Genomic DNA, 15,506 nt, shown 5'->3' on the forward strand with positions numbered 1-15,506 from the left:
AAGGGCTGAAATGCAAAGCGGATGGGTGTGGACGGAGATCTGTGTGTATATCAAGACGAGAAAAATATTGCGAGGAGAGGGACACATGAGATGATGTATGTGTATATATGTGGAGAAGGTACACGCTGCAAATGGTGTGGTTGAAGGTGTATGTGAAGGAGGGAGGTAGATGGGTGCAAGAGGCGATGGTTTCGTTTTGTCCGGGTTGTTTGGGCTGGCGGGAGTTGCGTGGATGGATGGGCGGGCGGATGGACATAAAGATGGACATTGAATTGGGTGGGTGCCCAAAAGGGGGGTGTGGTCCGTCCATCCATTGATGGTGATGGTGTGGGCGATTGGATTTTACAGCGAATATTTGTACATATATTTTCCTCTCACACTTCCGGAAAAAAGAAAACAAAGCCTTTGGTTTTGTCGCTCTTTTGCTTCTTCCGTCTTAATTTCCACCATTCTTTCAAATTCTCTGCTTCCCTCCTCGACGTCAGAACCGACACTTCTGTTTTGAGAACGCCATGGTTAGTCACTTCTCTCTCTCTCTCTCTCTCTCTCTCTTCATAGGCTGTTTTGCATTACCCCTTCAATCATTCAATTCTGCGAAAAAGGACTCCGTTTCTCTTTGATTTGCTGAAGAATCCAATTTTATTTATTTATTTTGTTCCAATTCTTTGAAAGGAACCCCAGACTCTCGCGTCTAATCAATCTGATTACGTTTTTGTGTTTTCTTTCCTTGTATGTTCTTATCAATCAGTCCTACTCTTTTATGTCTTCCTGGCAACGTGAACTTTGTCTCTTTAATCGAAAGAGCAGATTTGTTTTGATTTCCTTCTCTTCACACATTCTTCTGCATGCACGAGTTGTATGTGAGAAGACCAGATTTATGTCGACTTTCTGATGTTTAGGATTATATTTATCTACGAGGAAACCAAATTACTTCTGCATGCATGGTTTGCATGTGATAATGACCAAGTTTTTATTGGTCGGATGATGTTTATGATCAGTTTTTTCTATGAAAAGTCTACATTTTGTTCATCTCATGGCGGTCATGACTTCGTGCATGACTTTTGTATGATAGAGAAGACCATATTTCTGTGGAGCTTCACACTTTATTTGTCTATGGAGGAGAAAATATCATTGTTTCATGCACGATCCTTCTGTAGAAGACAATATCATATTTCTATGAGATACGTGATGATTCTTTCTTGCTTTCATATCCTACAGTCATCCAAAGAACCCCATGCTGTTGCAAAAGATCCTGAAACTCGAGAGGATCAGGCAGTAAATGAATCTCATACAGGAGAATCTGAACATCAGAGAGAAAGTGAAGCTCAGGGAGAAGAAGAATCTACAGAAATTTCTAAAATTGTGAATGAACAGACAGCACATGAGGTTTGATATATATATATATACATATATATACATATATTCCTTTTTGAAATGAAGAAATGTGAGGTTATAAAAATGATCTATCAATTTCTTTTATGAACAAACAATACAGGAGGTTTGACTCACTTCATAGCTCTTCTTTTGTGATATGTTTAAAGAAACATGAAGTTAAATTTCTGATTTGTGCAGCAGGAGGAGAAGACCAAGACAGACGACGAAGAGGTAGCTGATACTGCAGAAACCAGTGAAGCTCCCGAAATAGAAGAAAGTGAAAAACCTCGCAAATTGACTGTACGTTTTCCAATCTATATGGAGAAAAGATTTATATTAGTGTAATGTTGCGATATTTCTATTTCATTTCATTTTATATATCTATATGTATATATATTTGCACGTTTTATATATCTGTGTTTGTGTGTTTTGCGTCTGTGGGTGTTAGTGTTTATATGTTGTGTATAACGATGTGGGGTGTGTGTCCTGTGTTTTATGTATGTGTGTGTGCGCACGTTTTATGTATGTGTGTGTGTGTTGTATGTATATGTGTGTATGGGTGGTTTGCATGTGGTGTTAGGGTTTGTATGTTGTGTGTATAACGTGGTGCATGTGTATGTGCATATGTGGTGTTGGTGTGTGATGTGTTTGTATAGAAGTCTGTATTGCATTTTTCAATATTTATGTTTATATTATGTAGCTTTGTTTCTATATTTTTTCAGATTGATGACATTAAGACTGCACCAATGGATTTCCGTTTTCCCACAACGAACCAGGCCCGGCACTGCTTCACGCGTTATGTGGAGTATCACAGGTACATTTCTAGAGAGTTCTGCACTAATGCATTCTATATTGAGGTTGTGCTATCCATGCAATTACGATTTAAAGTTTACTAAAATTTGTAGGTAATCTGATGTATTTCAGCCTTTATGTTTAATTCAAAGGCTGCATTTTTGTTCTTCTGAAAATAGAAGATCCATGCATTAAAATAGGAACTTTTTCTGAAAGCACAGAAATAATATGCGAATCAAGATTTGTAATCTTGTTAGATTTGGTACTGAAGTGCCACTACAAAAAAGAAAACCTTACTTTCTCTGTTTTTGATTTCTCTATAACATTTTTCTCTGCCTGAAGTTTTCACTTGAAATTTGCTGGATTTGGTACTGGAGAGACAAAAGAAGAAGAAATCCTTTGTGTTCTCTGTTCCAGATGTCAGTATCAAAGCTTGTCATCTATCGTATTTGAGAGTTCAATTTACAAATGTTGCCATAATTAGGATATTTGTTTGTCAGTTTTTTTAACCTCTCGACAGTCCATTTAAATCTTAAATTCATTTAAGACCTTGACTGAACAATGTAAGAGCACTAGGGTGCAAAAGATCTTAAATATTTTTGAAGGTTAGTGCATCTATAATATGTTGAATGTTCTGATTGTACACGATGACATACGAACACAGTTATGCCAAAAAAAATGAAGGACATCGTGTTCCAAACACCTTATATTGATGAGGGATTTGGCTTTTTCCTGAGATATGGGATATGCTAATTTTTTCTCTGGATGATCGTCTATGCAGATGCATACAAGCCAAGGGTGAGGATAATCCTGAGTGTGAGAAGTATGCAAGATACTATCGTTCCTTGTGTCCTAGTGAATGGGTATGTCAGAAATAACTCTTAAGACACCCCTGTGTTTTTCATTCTGCCTCAATTCTTTCATTGTTTCCCTGACGCCCTTGGTCAACCCCCTGAAAGAGAGAAAAAAAGGATAATTTGACCATATAATTGCTTAATTAGGACAAATTTTTGCTCTTTTGGGGGTTCTCCAAGGGTATTTTTGGGAATCATTGAAAACTTTGGGGCAACTTGTGAAGTAAATAAAAACTTGGATACTTTAGAGATTTCACTAACTTAAATAGCACAATTTCAATTTTTTACAATTGCTATTAATGGATCAGTTGAAGTACTTTTTATTTTTATGATATAATAGATTGAGAGATGGAATGAACAAAGAGAGAATGGAACATTTCCAGGACCTTTGTAGAAGCTAGTTTTTTTCGGGAGATGAAAGAAATTTCTTGCCTTGGGCCAATCAATAAATCTGCGTTCTTATCTGATGTCAAGACTTGTTTGTGCTAAATTGTCATAGATTATCTTCTTCAAAGAACAAACGGAAATTTAAGACGATCTAGAAATACTGCAGATATTAGTGATAATAGATGGTTGGCTGTTGTTAAGCAGGTATGAGTAGAACTGTAGTTGCCATGTTTTCAATTTGGCCCCAAAATAACAAATCACAATCTCATTCTAATAATATCCAAAGGAAAATTTCCATCACTTGATGGTGTTTATTTGTACGTAACTATGATATATCTTATTCATAAGTTTACACGCGGTCCAAATCAATTCAATTCACTTTTATCCTTGCTTTCCGTATCTATGGTGGTTTACACTGTAGCATCATGTCGTAAAATTGGAGAACCCAAGTTCGATCTTCGCCATGGGCTAGGCCCCGTCTCACTGATGACAATTTGTCTGCAGTGGACATTAAAAGTAATTTATCTATCCTTTCATACCTAATTATATCATCACAGAATGCTGCTTTAAATAATGTGCATACTTCCTAATCCTGTTTCATGTTTAATTGCTGACCTCACCACATTCTGATTCATCTTAAAATGATGGTGTCTCCAATTATTCAAATGCAGTATTTATTGGGCCATTTATTTCATAAAACTCCCACATGAAGTAATCTTATCAAGTTTCTTCCATCAAAGTTTTGATGAATGAAGATTAGCAGTTTCTACTTTCTCAAGTGAGTTGCAATAGAAGTTGGAAATGGCTCATCCACGGCCCACTTTCACCTCTCATGGATCTCAGTCCCGCAGTGCAAATCTGTTAATAACATTGAATGTGACATGTGGAGTATTCTGGATACTGTAGAAGATTGATGATCATCAACTCTATTGCTTTCATATCAACATATAAAATTTTTATTGGAGGAAAACTTTAAGAGAGAAATAATCTGAAGGCAAGATTCAAATTCTAGTAGTTTTCCTCCATTATTTCTATTACTGTTTCACCATTCTTATCATTCTCTTTGCCTTTACATCTTGATATCCCTTCTAGAAGAGTGGTCAAAAGAGGCCAGAAGTCTTTGTAATGAAGGTAAATTCTTGTAAAGCCGTTTGTGGATCTCATATTTGGGATGATTGCCTTCATTGGGCACAAGACTGACATTTGATGACAACTTTATAATTTGTAGTCCAAATTACTATGATCGCAATTGTTTTGAGTAATTCTCATTTGGTGCACACACTACTTGAATCTTTCCTCTTCTCCCTGGATTTGATCATCGCCTCGTTAAAATTGCCTTGCAATAACCCTCATATGCTATGTTTGAGATGGATTCTTTTTTGTTGTGATTCCATTTGCATCTGTACGGAAGCCCAAATATTTACCTTGCCAACCCTCTTGAATCAATGGCATTTTCTAACTAGGTTCCCTATCCTTTGATGCCTTTGTTGGCATCAAGTATACCTTAAAATTAGAATGCGAGTAAATATAAACATCTTAATCAATACTTGATAGAACTCTTAGTGGTTAAAGATAATGTGGATTTGATTACAACAAAGTCATGGCATAGGCATTATACCATCAAGAGGGGGTGGAGAGTGAAGAACATGTCCATGACAAGAAAAGGTTCCACCACACGCATCCTTTGCCAATTTTTCTTCTAATGTGGCATCAAACAATGATTCTTTGAGAACCAAAGTTTACATCCCTTGTCGATTTTTTCTTCTAATGTGATGTTAGAGAATGATTCTTTGAGAACTAAACTATTTGTTGTGCATGATCTTAACTTATTATTTTCGTAATGAATTTAACATCAGCTCCATTGCTCAATGTGTCAAACCACAATGTTAATGTTAGATAACACAATCATTTGTTATGATTAAATTGCATAAATATATAGGCTATAATTTGTATATAAGTTTTGCAATGGCAATGCTTTCCCTTTGTTTTTGAATGCATGATGTCTCATTAGTTACGTGGTTCAAATGATGGATTTATGGAAATTGATTCAAGAGTTGTAAGTATTTGTTTTGCATGGGTGAAGTTGCATGTGTTGATTGTTTTGGCATTTAATTTTTATGATGGATCAATGGATTTGGGGTTTTCTTTGTTGTTTTACATTCCATTGAAGTTGAAGATGAAGAATAGTGTTATCAATAGTGTCCACTATCACTCCTTTTTTATAAAACCTCTATTAGAGTTCTTTTGCAAAATAATTGTGTTGTCTCACCATAAATGGCTCCTTGGACAAGGAAATGAATACATGGAATGAAACTCTGAGAATAGATGAAGGTGTGTCATAATGTGGAGGTCTCAAATTCTATTTTAGCCTCGATTAAGCTATGTTGGAACTTTCTATTTGGGTTTATCGGTTTGATATTTGATTGACCAGAGTTTCTATTGAATATATGGTTTGAAGTTGTGTGCTCAGTTTCCATAGAAACTATATTGCTTGAAGTTTTCCCCTTGCTTATTGAGATGTCTAACTAATTTGACCACTACTCATTCTCAAGGAGAAAGTCTTATTTTTGCAAGGGTCCAATCAAACATCAAGACTAGTAAACATTGTCAAGTTAAATGTCTCTCAATCTCGATTAATATGAACCCATCTTGATCATCAAGAAACGTGTATGTCATGGAAACTTGCTTTGTTTGGCATCATTTGGAAAGTGTGCCAACACTTGTCTAGAAAAGCATGTAGATTGAAAATGTTCTAACTCGCTAAATGTGTTGCACAAACATTGCATTTATCAAAATTATAAACACAAATTTCCAAAACACACACCTATCAGGATCAACAAAACAACTATTCAAGTTCATAGCTTTGCAATTCCATATGACTTTTGTCTCAATCCATGCCATTTGGATTTGGGAAGTATGATATATTAGATCATTTATCTCAATTTTTTAAATCAATTTTGGATGGCATTACTTATCCCAATTCCTTTTGTAGACATTAAAATGCCCCACATAGTTAAAATTTATGCAATTTCACAATTGTACAAGCCTTACATAGTATGTAGTTGTCGTAGCTTAAGAACATGTCTTCATTCAAAGAGATGAGCTTATCCTTGATTCAAAACTAAGTTTAAGTACATAAAAAGTTAGTTGAGGAAAATGAAAATGTTTCAGAATGCTATTTTGTCTAGTGTGCACTTTGAAATATCAAGTTCATGCATGCCAATTTTCTCTCGTAATTGAAAATAATGATGAGAGTCATTGAAATGACACATTATGTATGCATGCACAAGTTCTATGTGTGCCAAATGAATATACTAGGACATGCTTGTATTGGAAGTTCCTGCCTTGGGTGGGCATCTAGGCTCCTTCCGACAATGCAAATGTATAATTAGTCTTTACACAAAAGATGATGCATTCAATATTAATGATTGAGCATTGAATCTTAATATGTAGTGAAAACATGCAACACAATGAGCATTTATGTTTAGCACATATATGCTTCATACAAGTGGGTAGGCACTAAGCAATGACATTTGTGACAAAACATTACATACAATATGATGTGCTTGTGTAGGAAATTTGTTTTGTCCTTCATTTGGTCATCAATCTCACTCTAAATATGATTTGTCTTTGTTGTGTTCTCTCGTAGCCATGGGTTATAGTTTAGAAGTTGGCTCTTCTTTTATTCTTGTTGCGCCTTTCCATAGTCACATGTCGCATGATTCATTACACTCTCATAGATTTTTTCTTGTCCATCAACAACATAGTGTCCCATAATTTTCGTTTATAGGTATATGTTGGACTAATATTTTCTCCTAAGGTTAATTCCTTGTTATAATGCTTTCTGCTTTTGTTTGGACACTTCTTCTTTGTAAACCTATGGGGAGTAGTTTAGCTTCTTTGTTGTTTCAAATTCTCTTTAGTCAAGCTCTCTTAAGACTAATTGTGTTGTGTTTTGTTCTCTTATAATACTGAGAAGTGATTATCTAGAAAGTAGTTAAAAGTGATAGAAAGTATCTAGAGGTGAAAGTAGCTAGAAGTGATTGTCTAGAATGTATCTAAAGAGGCATTCTCTCGTAATACTGAGATGAGATTTTCTAGAAAATATCTAAAGCATTAGTAACTAAGTGTGTGCCTTAGATCTCCCACGAAAAGTTTATGTGTGTTGTTAACATTGATCTATTAATGTGATGGTGAGAACCTCGAATCCTCATCTTTTTATTATTATCAACGTACCGTAAAGTTTGTGAGCAATGAGATCAAGTGTGATCATGACGAGATTAGAGTGACACAGGTTGTTTTTTCCTTGTTTTATATTTTTATGATTGATTTGGGATAATTGAAAGATGGGTTCCAATGTTCAAATATATTATCATTTCTCGTTTTCTAGCATTGGAGAACTTTGTCATTCTAATTCATAAAGGAGCAAAATATTTAGGATCCTCGATGCCAATGTATGGACATTTGTATCACTTTTATCTTCTTTTCCTCCTTCCCTTAGCAACATTTTCCCCTATTGCATTAGAAAGCCAATATAGGAAAGCAAAATATAAAAACCCTCAAAATCTTGGAAAAGGGTGAGGTTCACTTCTATTGTTTTCAAAATGTAAACCCTTCAATGTTGTAAAATAAAATCCATTGCAATTTCTAGTCCCAATCAAGGATCTATCCTGTCTCTCTTTGTAATAGCTCTATAATATCATGCCATCGTTGTTATCATTTATAACTCTTTCTACTACCTCTCAAGTAGTTTCTCGGATGTTGACTAATCATGAAGTTTGTGAATATGAGGTAAGGCAACATATGTATGTGCTCTTTGTGTATTTACGTATTTTAAAGTCAAATTGACTTATGCAAGACTTTATTCCTATCAATTTGTCTTGGTTTCCTTAACTTGGTCATGGTTGGATGGTGATAGATAAAGTTATGGTTCAAATAATATAGTTCCACGTTTGAAGTACAATTTGACACTGTAAAGTATGTGTAAATGCTTACCTATACAAATATACTGATGAGATTTGGTAAATCTAAGTAAAAAGTCATCACAACATAGAATAGACCATGTGGCATCAGACCCAAAAAAATGTCAATGATGGTGTTCGATAACTTGTTGTTTGTGAATTCCTTGAACCAATTCAATATCATTTGAAGTAGAGGGAATGATGTGACATTAACATCACTACATTGTATTGACTTCTAGAATGCCAACACATTGTATATGACAAGGTCAAACACATTAACATCATGCACCTAGACAATAACACATACAATAAATAAAAAAGAAATTTGATGAGTGGTATTTAAAACATTTCATGTCAATTTGTATAAAATGACAACCATGAGTGAAGGAGTGTACATACATAATGCACTTACTAGTTAACCAAAAGAACCTTTGAGGTTCTTGTCATGTCCAACACACCCATAATTTTATCTTTATTACACTCTAGTAATAATTATATCCTTCATATATTATTGCTTATTGCAAAAATTTGTGTTCTCAGTATTGAAAAGCTCAAATCACTTCATCCATATCCCATGGCTCTTTGTATTAAATGAGTAAGAATATATAACTCTAGTGTCATGAAGTACATACCTCGTAATAAATTTGTGTTGTCATTATACATATCGCTCAATTGCAATATACTCCACATTTCCTACAAGCAATACCACTCATCAAACTATCTTACTTTATAAGTCCACCACTTGCATGGAATGTACTTGTCAAATGCCTTCCAATAATGTTTTGGTTGATTTAGTATTCGTAGTGCAAATCATATTTACCGTTTTCATTTTTCATTTCTAAATTCATGTGAAAGAATCTAACACTGACATTGAGGGCGAGGAGGAGAATAAGAAGAGAAGTCATACAATCAATACATGATCAAGAAAGACATATTTTTAACATTCAAGGGAGATTGATCCTCACTTGTGGGCCTTGGGTTCTCTCAAATTTATGACTTTGATGTTGATACTTGAGAGTTGAGATATAAACCACCAAGCCAACAACAACAACGATGTGGTAAAGTAAAAATGCTTGTATGGGTTAAAAGGTTGCACACACATATATATGATAACATGTATTCATGCATCAACACCACAACTTGCCAAAATGTCATTAGAGATGGCATGCATTTCATCAAGCAAAATTTCACATTCATGCAAATCTAAGGGGTTTGCCCTTTCTCAAGGTAGAGAGCATTTTCAGATCCTAAGTTTGACATATCTAAGTTTTCTCAGTGGAAAAATCACATCCATTATCTTTTGATTTAAAGGAGGTAGTGGAATTTGGTAAATGAAAATATATCTACCAATATGTATTACAAGAATAGACCAATTGACAATATTAGTAATTCACCTACATTACAAACAACATCCATTGATTAACATTAGACTATGTACGCTCGATAAACTTATATATGGAAGAACTTGGACGACACAATCAAATTGATGACAACATTGTACAAGATCAGGAATGTGACATGCTTCTTTGCAAGAAAATCCCCCCCAATTGTTTATAATGGATGCACATAAAGGTGAATAGGCCTATACTATTGGAACCGTAGGGCAAGTATTCCAAGCATAGTTGAAGCAAAATTGTGTGACAAAAAATAGATGAAAAGACTCGCATTTGAGAGAAGTTCAATGGAGGAGCTTACAATGCGGCGAGTATCACCAAAAGTGCCCCTTTAAAATGGAATCTTCTCTCCCAATAAATAATAGAACAAATGTAGTGTTTGAACATGTGAGAAAGTGGCTAATGTTATCATTTGTGAAGATTGAGGAGATTAACATCCTAGCATCAAAATCAAATTGCACAAAGGAATATCAAACATCCTCAACGCAATATCTTGGACATCCTCATGAAGGATGAGGCATCACATAATCATTAATGGTGCTTGATCTAGGAATGTCATTCCTTATGCCACTAGGCAAGCCTCAGTGAGTGGTACATCCTATGAATATTGTCGCATGAAAAGCACCAAATTTTGGATCCAATTGTGTTGAGATGTGTTTTCCTTATGTACGAACCAAAATAGTGATCCAACACAATGGTGTGGTATATTTAAGGAGAAGATGCATGCTTAACCAATAAAAGAGACGGGAATATAAAGTTTCTCCATATTAGCCTATCACACAATGGTGTGGTATATATGTAAGGAGAAGATGCACACTTAACCAATAAAAGAGACGGGAATATAAAGTTTTTCCATATTAGCCTATCCAAGGATTCCAACATTCTACTTCATGCACGAGAGTAGGTGGATATATTAAAGGCGTGGAGAATCATGAATCAACAAAGACAAGGCAAAAGAAACATGAGAATGAATCTTATTGAAGTTTTAGTATGGATGGGCATGTTAGCATGTATAGGTTCGCTAGTGGCTGATATCAACATATTCTAGCATGAACAAGGGTATGAAGACAATTCTCAAGAATCATACTTGGAAGGAGTATCCTTATTGAATGACGAGAGGGGTTGATCATGTGAGTCAATATAAAGGCTAACCTTGATCCCCAACAACCCCAATCCAAAGTACAAAGGATGGTTTAATGCCAAGGGATTCAAGCAGCAAAAGGGAGTAAACTTTAATGGAATATTATCTCTAGTTGTGGAAATGGTGATATTATGGTTGCTACTTTTGCAATCATGGTAAATGAGGATTGTTGGAATGGAAGCATGGCTTATCAACAAGGGATTCAAGCAATGGTAGGAGTAACTTTTGATGCTATATTCTCTCTAGTTTTTAAAATCGCAATGTTGTAAATTGTAATTGGTACTTTTTTAGTTGAGGTGAATTAGGATCGTTGTTGTTTGGAAGGGGTGGAGAGGACGTAACTGCAACATAGCAAAAGGGAATAAAGAGACAATATGCAAATATGATATTTCCAATAAAACTTAATTGACCCTTCACTTCCAAAATATTAATTAGCCTTTTTATAAACTTTGGACATGTTTATACAAGTGATGATGACACAAGAAGCCTAGAGCAACATATCCATTACAAAGTATCGAAGCAATACTATTCTAAATAAATGTAACTAAGGAATCACAACTACATACCCAACTATGCCAAGTGGCTCAATTGGATGGATAACATTACCATGTTCATGGGACAACCTCTTTGAAGCACGACATGCCCCAACTCCCTTGTACGTTATTGTGTGCATTGTCCATTAGGTTGTATAATCATGTCATCATACCTTTATCCATATCTATACACCTACATGGATCTCACTATTGCTCTTAACTCCTCTGCTACTTCTTTGCACTCTTCTCCAAAGAGATTTTTATTGTCTCATTCTTCACCCACCCTATTATCCATTGAAAGTGTTGTCGTCAATGATGGCAACCTTCCACTGGTAGTGGCATCCCAATGGAAATGATAGCTTCATTGGTTTCAGCTCCATAACAATGATAGTTCAATGACAACTCTATTAGGAGCATGTACATACTTTATCCCGTGGTAGTTCTCTCTTTTTACACTCTCGGTTGACCCTCACACTTTTATCCTCGTGTGTAGAATACTATAGTCTACGATACAAACTACTGCAGAAAAATTATGGTCATGCCCATAACAAGCTCCATGCACATTATTAAATGGTGCCATGGTTCAATTGTGATGACATAATTGGCTCATTTGTGATGACTTATCCATGGTGGTATTATGGGAACATCTCTTAGTGGGAGAGCCTTTCTTATCTATATCTCTCAAGAGAAGATAGTTATAAAGTTTTAATGAAGAGAGAACAATTTTAATATCACACCATAAGGTGGGAGAGAGCATAATAATAAACTTACGATCCATTATATGAGTTTGATTATGAAATTGATCCAAACTTGAGGTATATATCTCCCAATTTAGTCATTCGATCTTGAAGGCATTGACATCGTGATCTATGTCATTGTAGTTCAACATGTTGTGGACATTAGTGTTGAAGGGGAGTCATGTCATGGGTAGCTCCGACTCCCAAATGGATCAATGTACCGAATGGATGGAAATGAACAAAGAGACACACGCCATATGCTATTTCTATTAAAATTTAATTGATCCCTTTATCTATAAAGAATAAGCTTTTCTATATGCCTCCCACATTTGGTTGTTTGTACAAGTCATGATGACATGAAAAGATGAGAGTAATGCACTCTTTATAGAAGTCCTCCAGTGATACATTTATTGCAAAGTCTCAAAGCATTACTATTCTAAAGCTATGTGGTAGATAGATTCCCAAATCTCTCTGTAAATAATGAATCTTTATGTCCACACCCAACCCCATCACGTGCTTCATTATCCATGTAATAAATTGTCAATTTTTAAAAAAAATAAAAAAAATCCTCCATTGGTATTAAAATGAAAGTGGCCAGAGGCCATATACAAAATAGGCTAATATTACTTCGAATATTGTAAAGCCATGCCGAATGACTCTAGCCAGTCTTTCTAGGTAAGATAAGTAAGAAAAAAACCCCTCGGCAATCTTTATAGGCAAAGAAATTACAATGATCCCATACCATTATCCAAATAAGATAAATTGTCAATTTCCGTCTTGATATTCTATTTCTTAGCAATTGAACTCTCGCAATCTGTTCATACATACTTGATTCAAGGCTCTATCTAAGAAAATTGATGTGAAAAAAAATCTTTCTCCATTGTGATATTCGGAAGTAGGTCTACATGGAGTAGTTGCTAGATTTGTACAATTATGTAAAGAAAGGTTGATATGTAGGCTAACGAAGATCCTCTGTGGCTTGAAGTGAGCACCTTGTCAATTGTACCAAAAGTTTGACTCTTTCATCAGGTAAAAGAAGATTCAACCATAACGAGGAGGATATGTGCCTACATATGAAATGGTGGTGTTCTAATGACAACTTCATCTTTCTCATATTGTGTTGAGATGATATATGTATTATTTCTAAAATTTTGAAAGACTTGTTGACTCTAAAGCTAAAGATGAGCCAAAAGTTTGAAATGAAGGATTTCGAAGTAGTGAAACATATTATGGACTCACATATCAACATTAGATAAGAAGATTTAGAGGTTTCATCTATATCAAGGTGAATACATCTCCAAAGTGTGTGAGCAATTTCATATCAAGGGAGCAAGAAGGATTGCCCAAAAGCCAAACTTGATCACGGACAAACGAGAGTTGATCCATCATTTGCAATCACCCTAACTTCTTTATGCAAACAAAACCTAAACAAATTATTTTCCGTAGGTGTAAAGATAAACCTACCATCATCTTGTACATAAAAAATCATACACTCTTGTTCCCCAATATAGTTGTTAACTCAAATTAAAACTATTGAGAATCAAGCTCAACATAGCACAACGTGTGAACACACCTTTTGAGAATCTATGATTACTCAAAGGTCAAGAGTCACACCACTACTCTCTACACATTAACTATGTGTCATAGAATCATATTCTATGACACATAACCAGTGTTGGGCAAAGTCCCAGGAACAGTGTCAGCCTTCCGGTTGCATTGGGACTTTTGCCGGCCAAGGTGGGGGAATGCCGGAATTGATTCCGGCCAGGTTATCCTACCAACAGGAATCTAGCCGGTTGATATTTTTTCAACCGGCTAGTTATATAGTTTTTTAAAAATATAGGTATGTATATATAACAAATATATAGATTTAACTTTCCCCCTCTTTCCCCCTCTTTCCCCCTTTCTTCCCTCTCGACTCTGCAAATAGTCACGTTTCTTGATCCCTGTTCACTATTTGCTTTCGTCTTCGTCTTCTGCTCCTTCTTCTTCTTCTTCTGCTTCATCTGCCCCTCCTGGAACAGACTACGTCACTCTCTTTCAACCTTCATATGGAAATGCTCTAACTGGACTTGGTGCTTACACTCCAGGTATTCTCCATCATTCCCTTACAGAACTTTCTGCGGGAAATTTCCTTTGTTTTCTCTTCATCAGGTCGATTTTTTTTACTTCTCTTCTCGAATTTCTGTGTATAATTTTGTTTGTGACGTAGAACTGTGGTGACTCAGATGTGCATATCCATGCATTACATATAAGGTATATACAAAACCATCATAAAAAAAATAGCATGCAACATAGCTAAATATAGTTCAAACTATAACCCAAGGTCCTTTGCAAACTTCAATATAGAGAGGTAATTCAGTTGTTGAGATCTCGCTAGACTTAGTGATGACCAACTAATGGAATTGTATGATTGATTGGGTTTTGGAGGGCTTTAATTGATCTTTCAATGTTGGTTAATGACATTAAGGAAAGTAATTCCCCAAACTTTATGTATGATAGGTTCTGGCAAATGTTTCTCCCTTAGCCAGTGGAATGATGGCCAGATTCATTGACATGAAAAGACAATAAACCCTCGCATTACATAGTCTTGTACAGAGATTAGATACACTAAATGATGCAAGAATGAATCCAATGGACAATTTGGAGGCATATTTAGAATAGTGGTGGTGATTAGTGAGGATCATAAGCATATATATGTTGAGATACATTACCCAATGCCCATAGGCATATATGACATGTTACTCCCATTAATCATGGTTTCATTATATCTGAATTACCCAATGATAGATGGATCATCCAAACTTCCATCCACAGATTACCAAACTACCCATTAATCACTAACCATTACCCATTAGAGCTAGATAATGGAGTTCCTTTATACAAACCATTGGATACTAATCATTGATAGTAAAGGGGGAGGGAGGAGGGGGGAGGGACTTCTTTTCTCTTCATTTCTTGGGCTTACTGCTGAATGTCTTCTTGAACCACTTGAGGAGGCGAGTCGCGCCGTTGCGAGACGGCGGCTTGGGGCTAATAACATGGTGGTTATGCATCGGCACATTCGAAGATAAGATAGACACGCTTCCGACGCTCTTGCTCCTAGCAAAGTGTCCACCAAGGGGTGAAGGTGGGCATTGAACTTGAGTAGTAGTAGTAGTAACTGTAGTAGTACCTATGAGTAGATGGATGCCTTTGTGATCTTCTCCCACGGAATGATCATTAGCATCACCAATTCCATTGCCATTGATGTGGGCATTACCATAGCCATTGCCATTGCCAATACCATTGCCATTGTAATCCAATGCCCTCTATACAGTCCATTTCCCTTTT

The 15,506-nt window shown here is 35.7% G+C and overlaps 1 protein-coding gene across 1 annotated transcript; it reads left to right on the forward strand.

Moving 5' to 3' along the window:
- Positions 1-502: 502 nt before the first annotated feature.
- LOC147848943 (uncharacterized) lies at positions 503-3,707 on the forward strand. The gene is made up of 6 exons (XM_087337926.1): positions 503-515; positions 1,219-1,386; positions 1,573-1,674; positions 2,097-2,188; positions 2,948-3,029; positions 3,361-3,707. The coding sequence occupies exons 1-6, from the start codon at positions 513-515 to the stop codon at positions 3,412-3,414; spliced, it is 501 nt and encodes a 166-aa protein (XP_087194052.1). The 5' UTR covers positions 503-512; the 3' UTR covers positions 3,415-3,707.
- The last annotated feature ends 11,799 nt before the right edge of the window (positions 3,708-15,506 follow it).

Source organism: Azolla caroliniana, unplaced genomic scaffold (genome assembly GCF_043228905.1).
Source record: "Azolla caroliniana isolate FFs.n. ecotype wild unplaced genomic scaffold, voAzoCaro1.0.p SCAF_164, whole genome shotgun sequence".
NCBI lineage: Eukaryota > Viridiplantae > Streptophyta > Polypodiopsida > Salviniales > Salviniaceae > Azolla > Azolla caroliniana.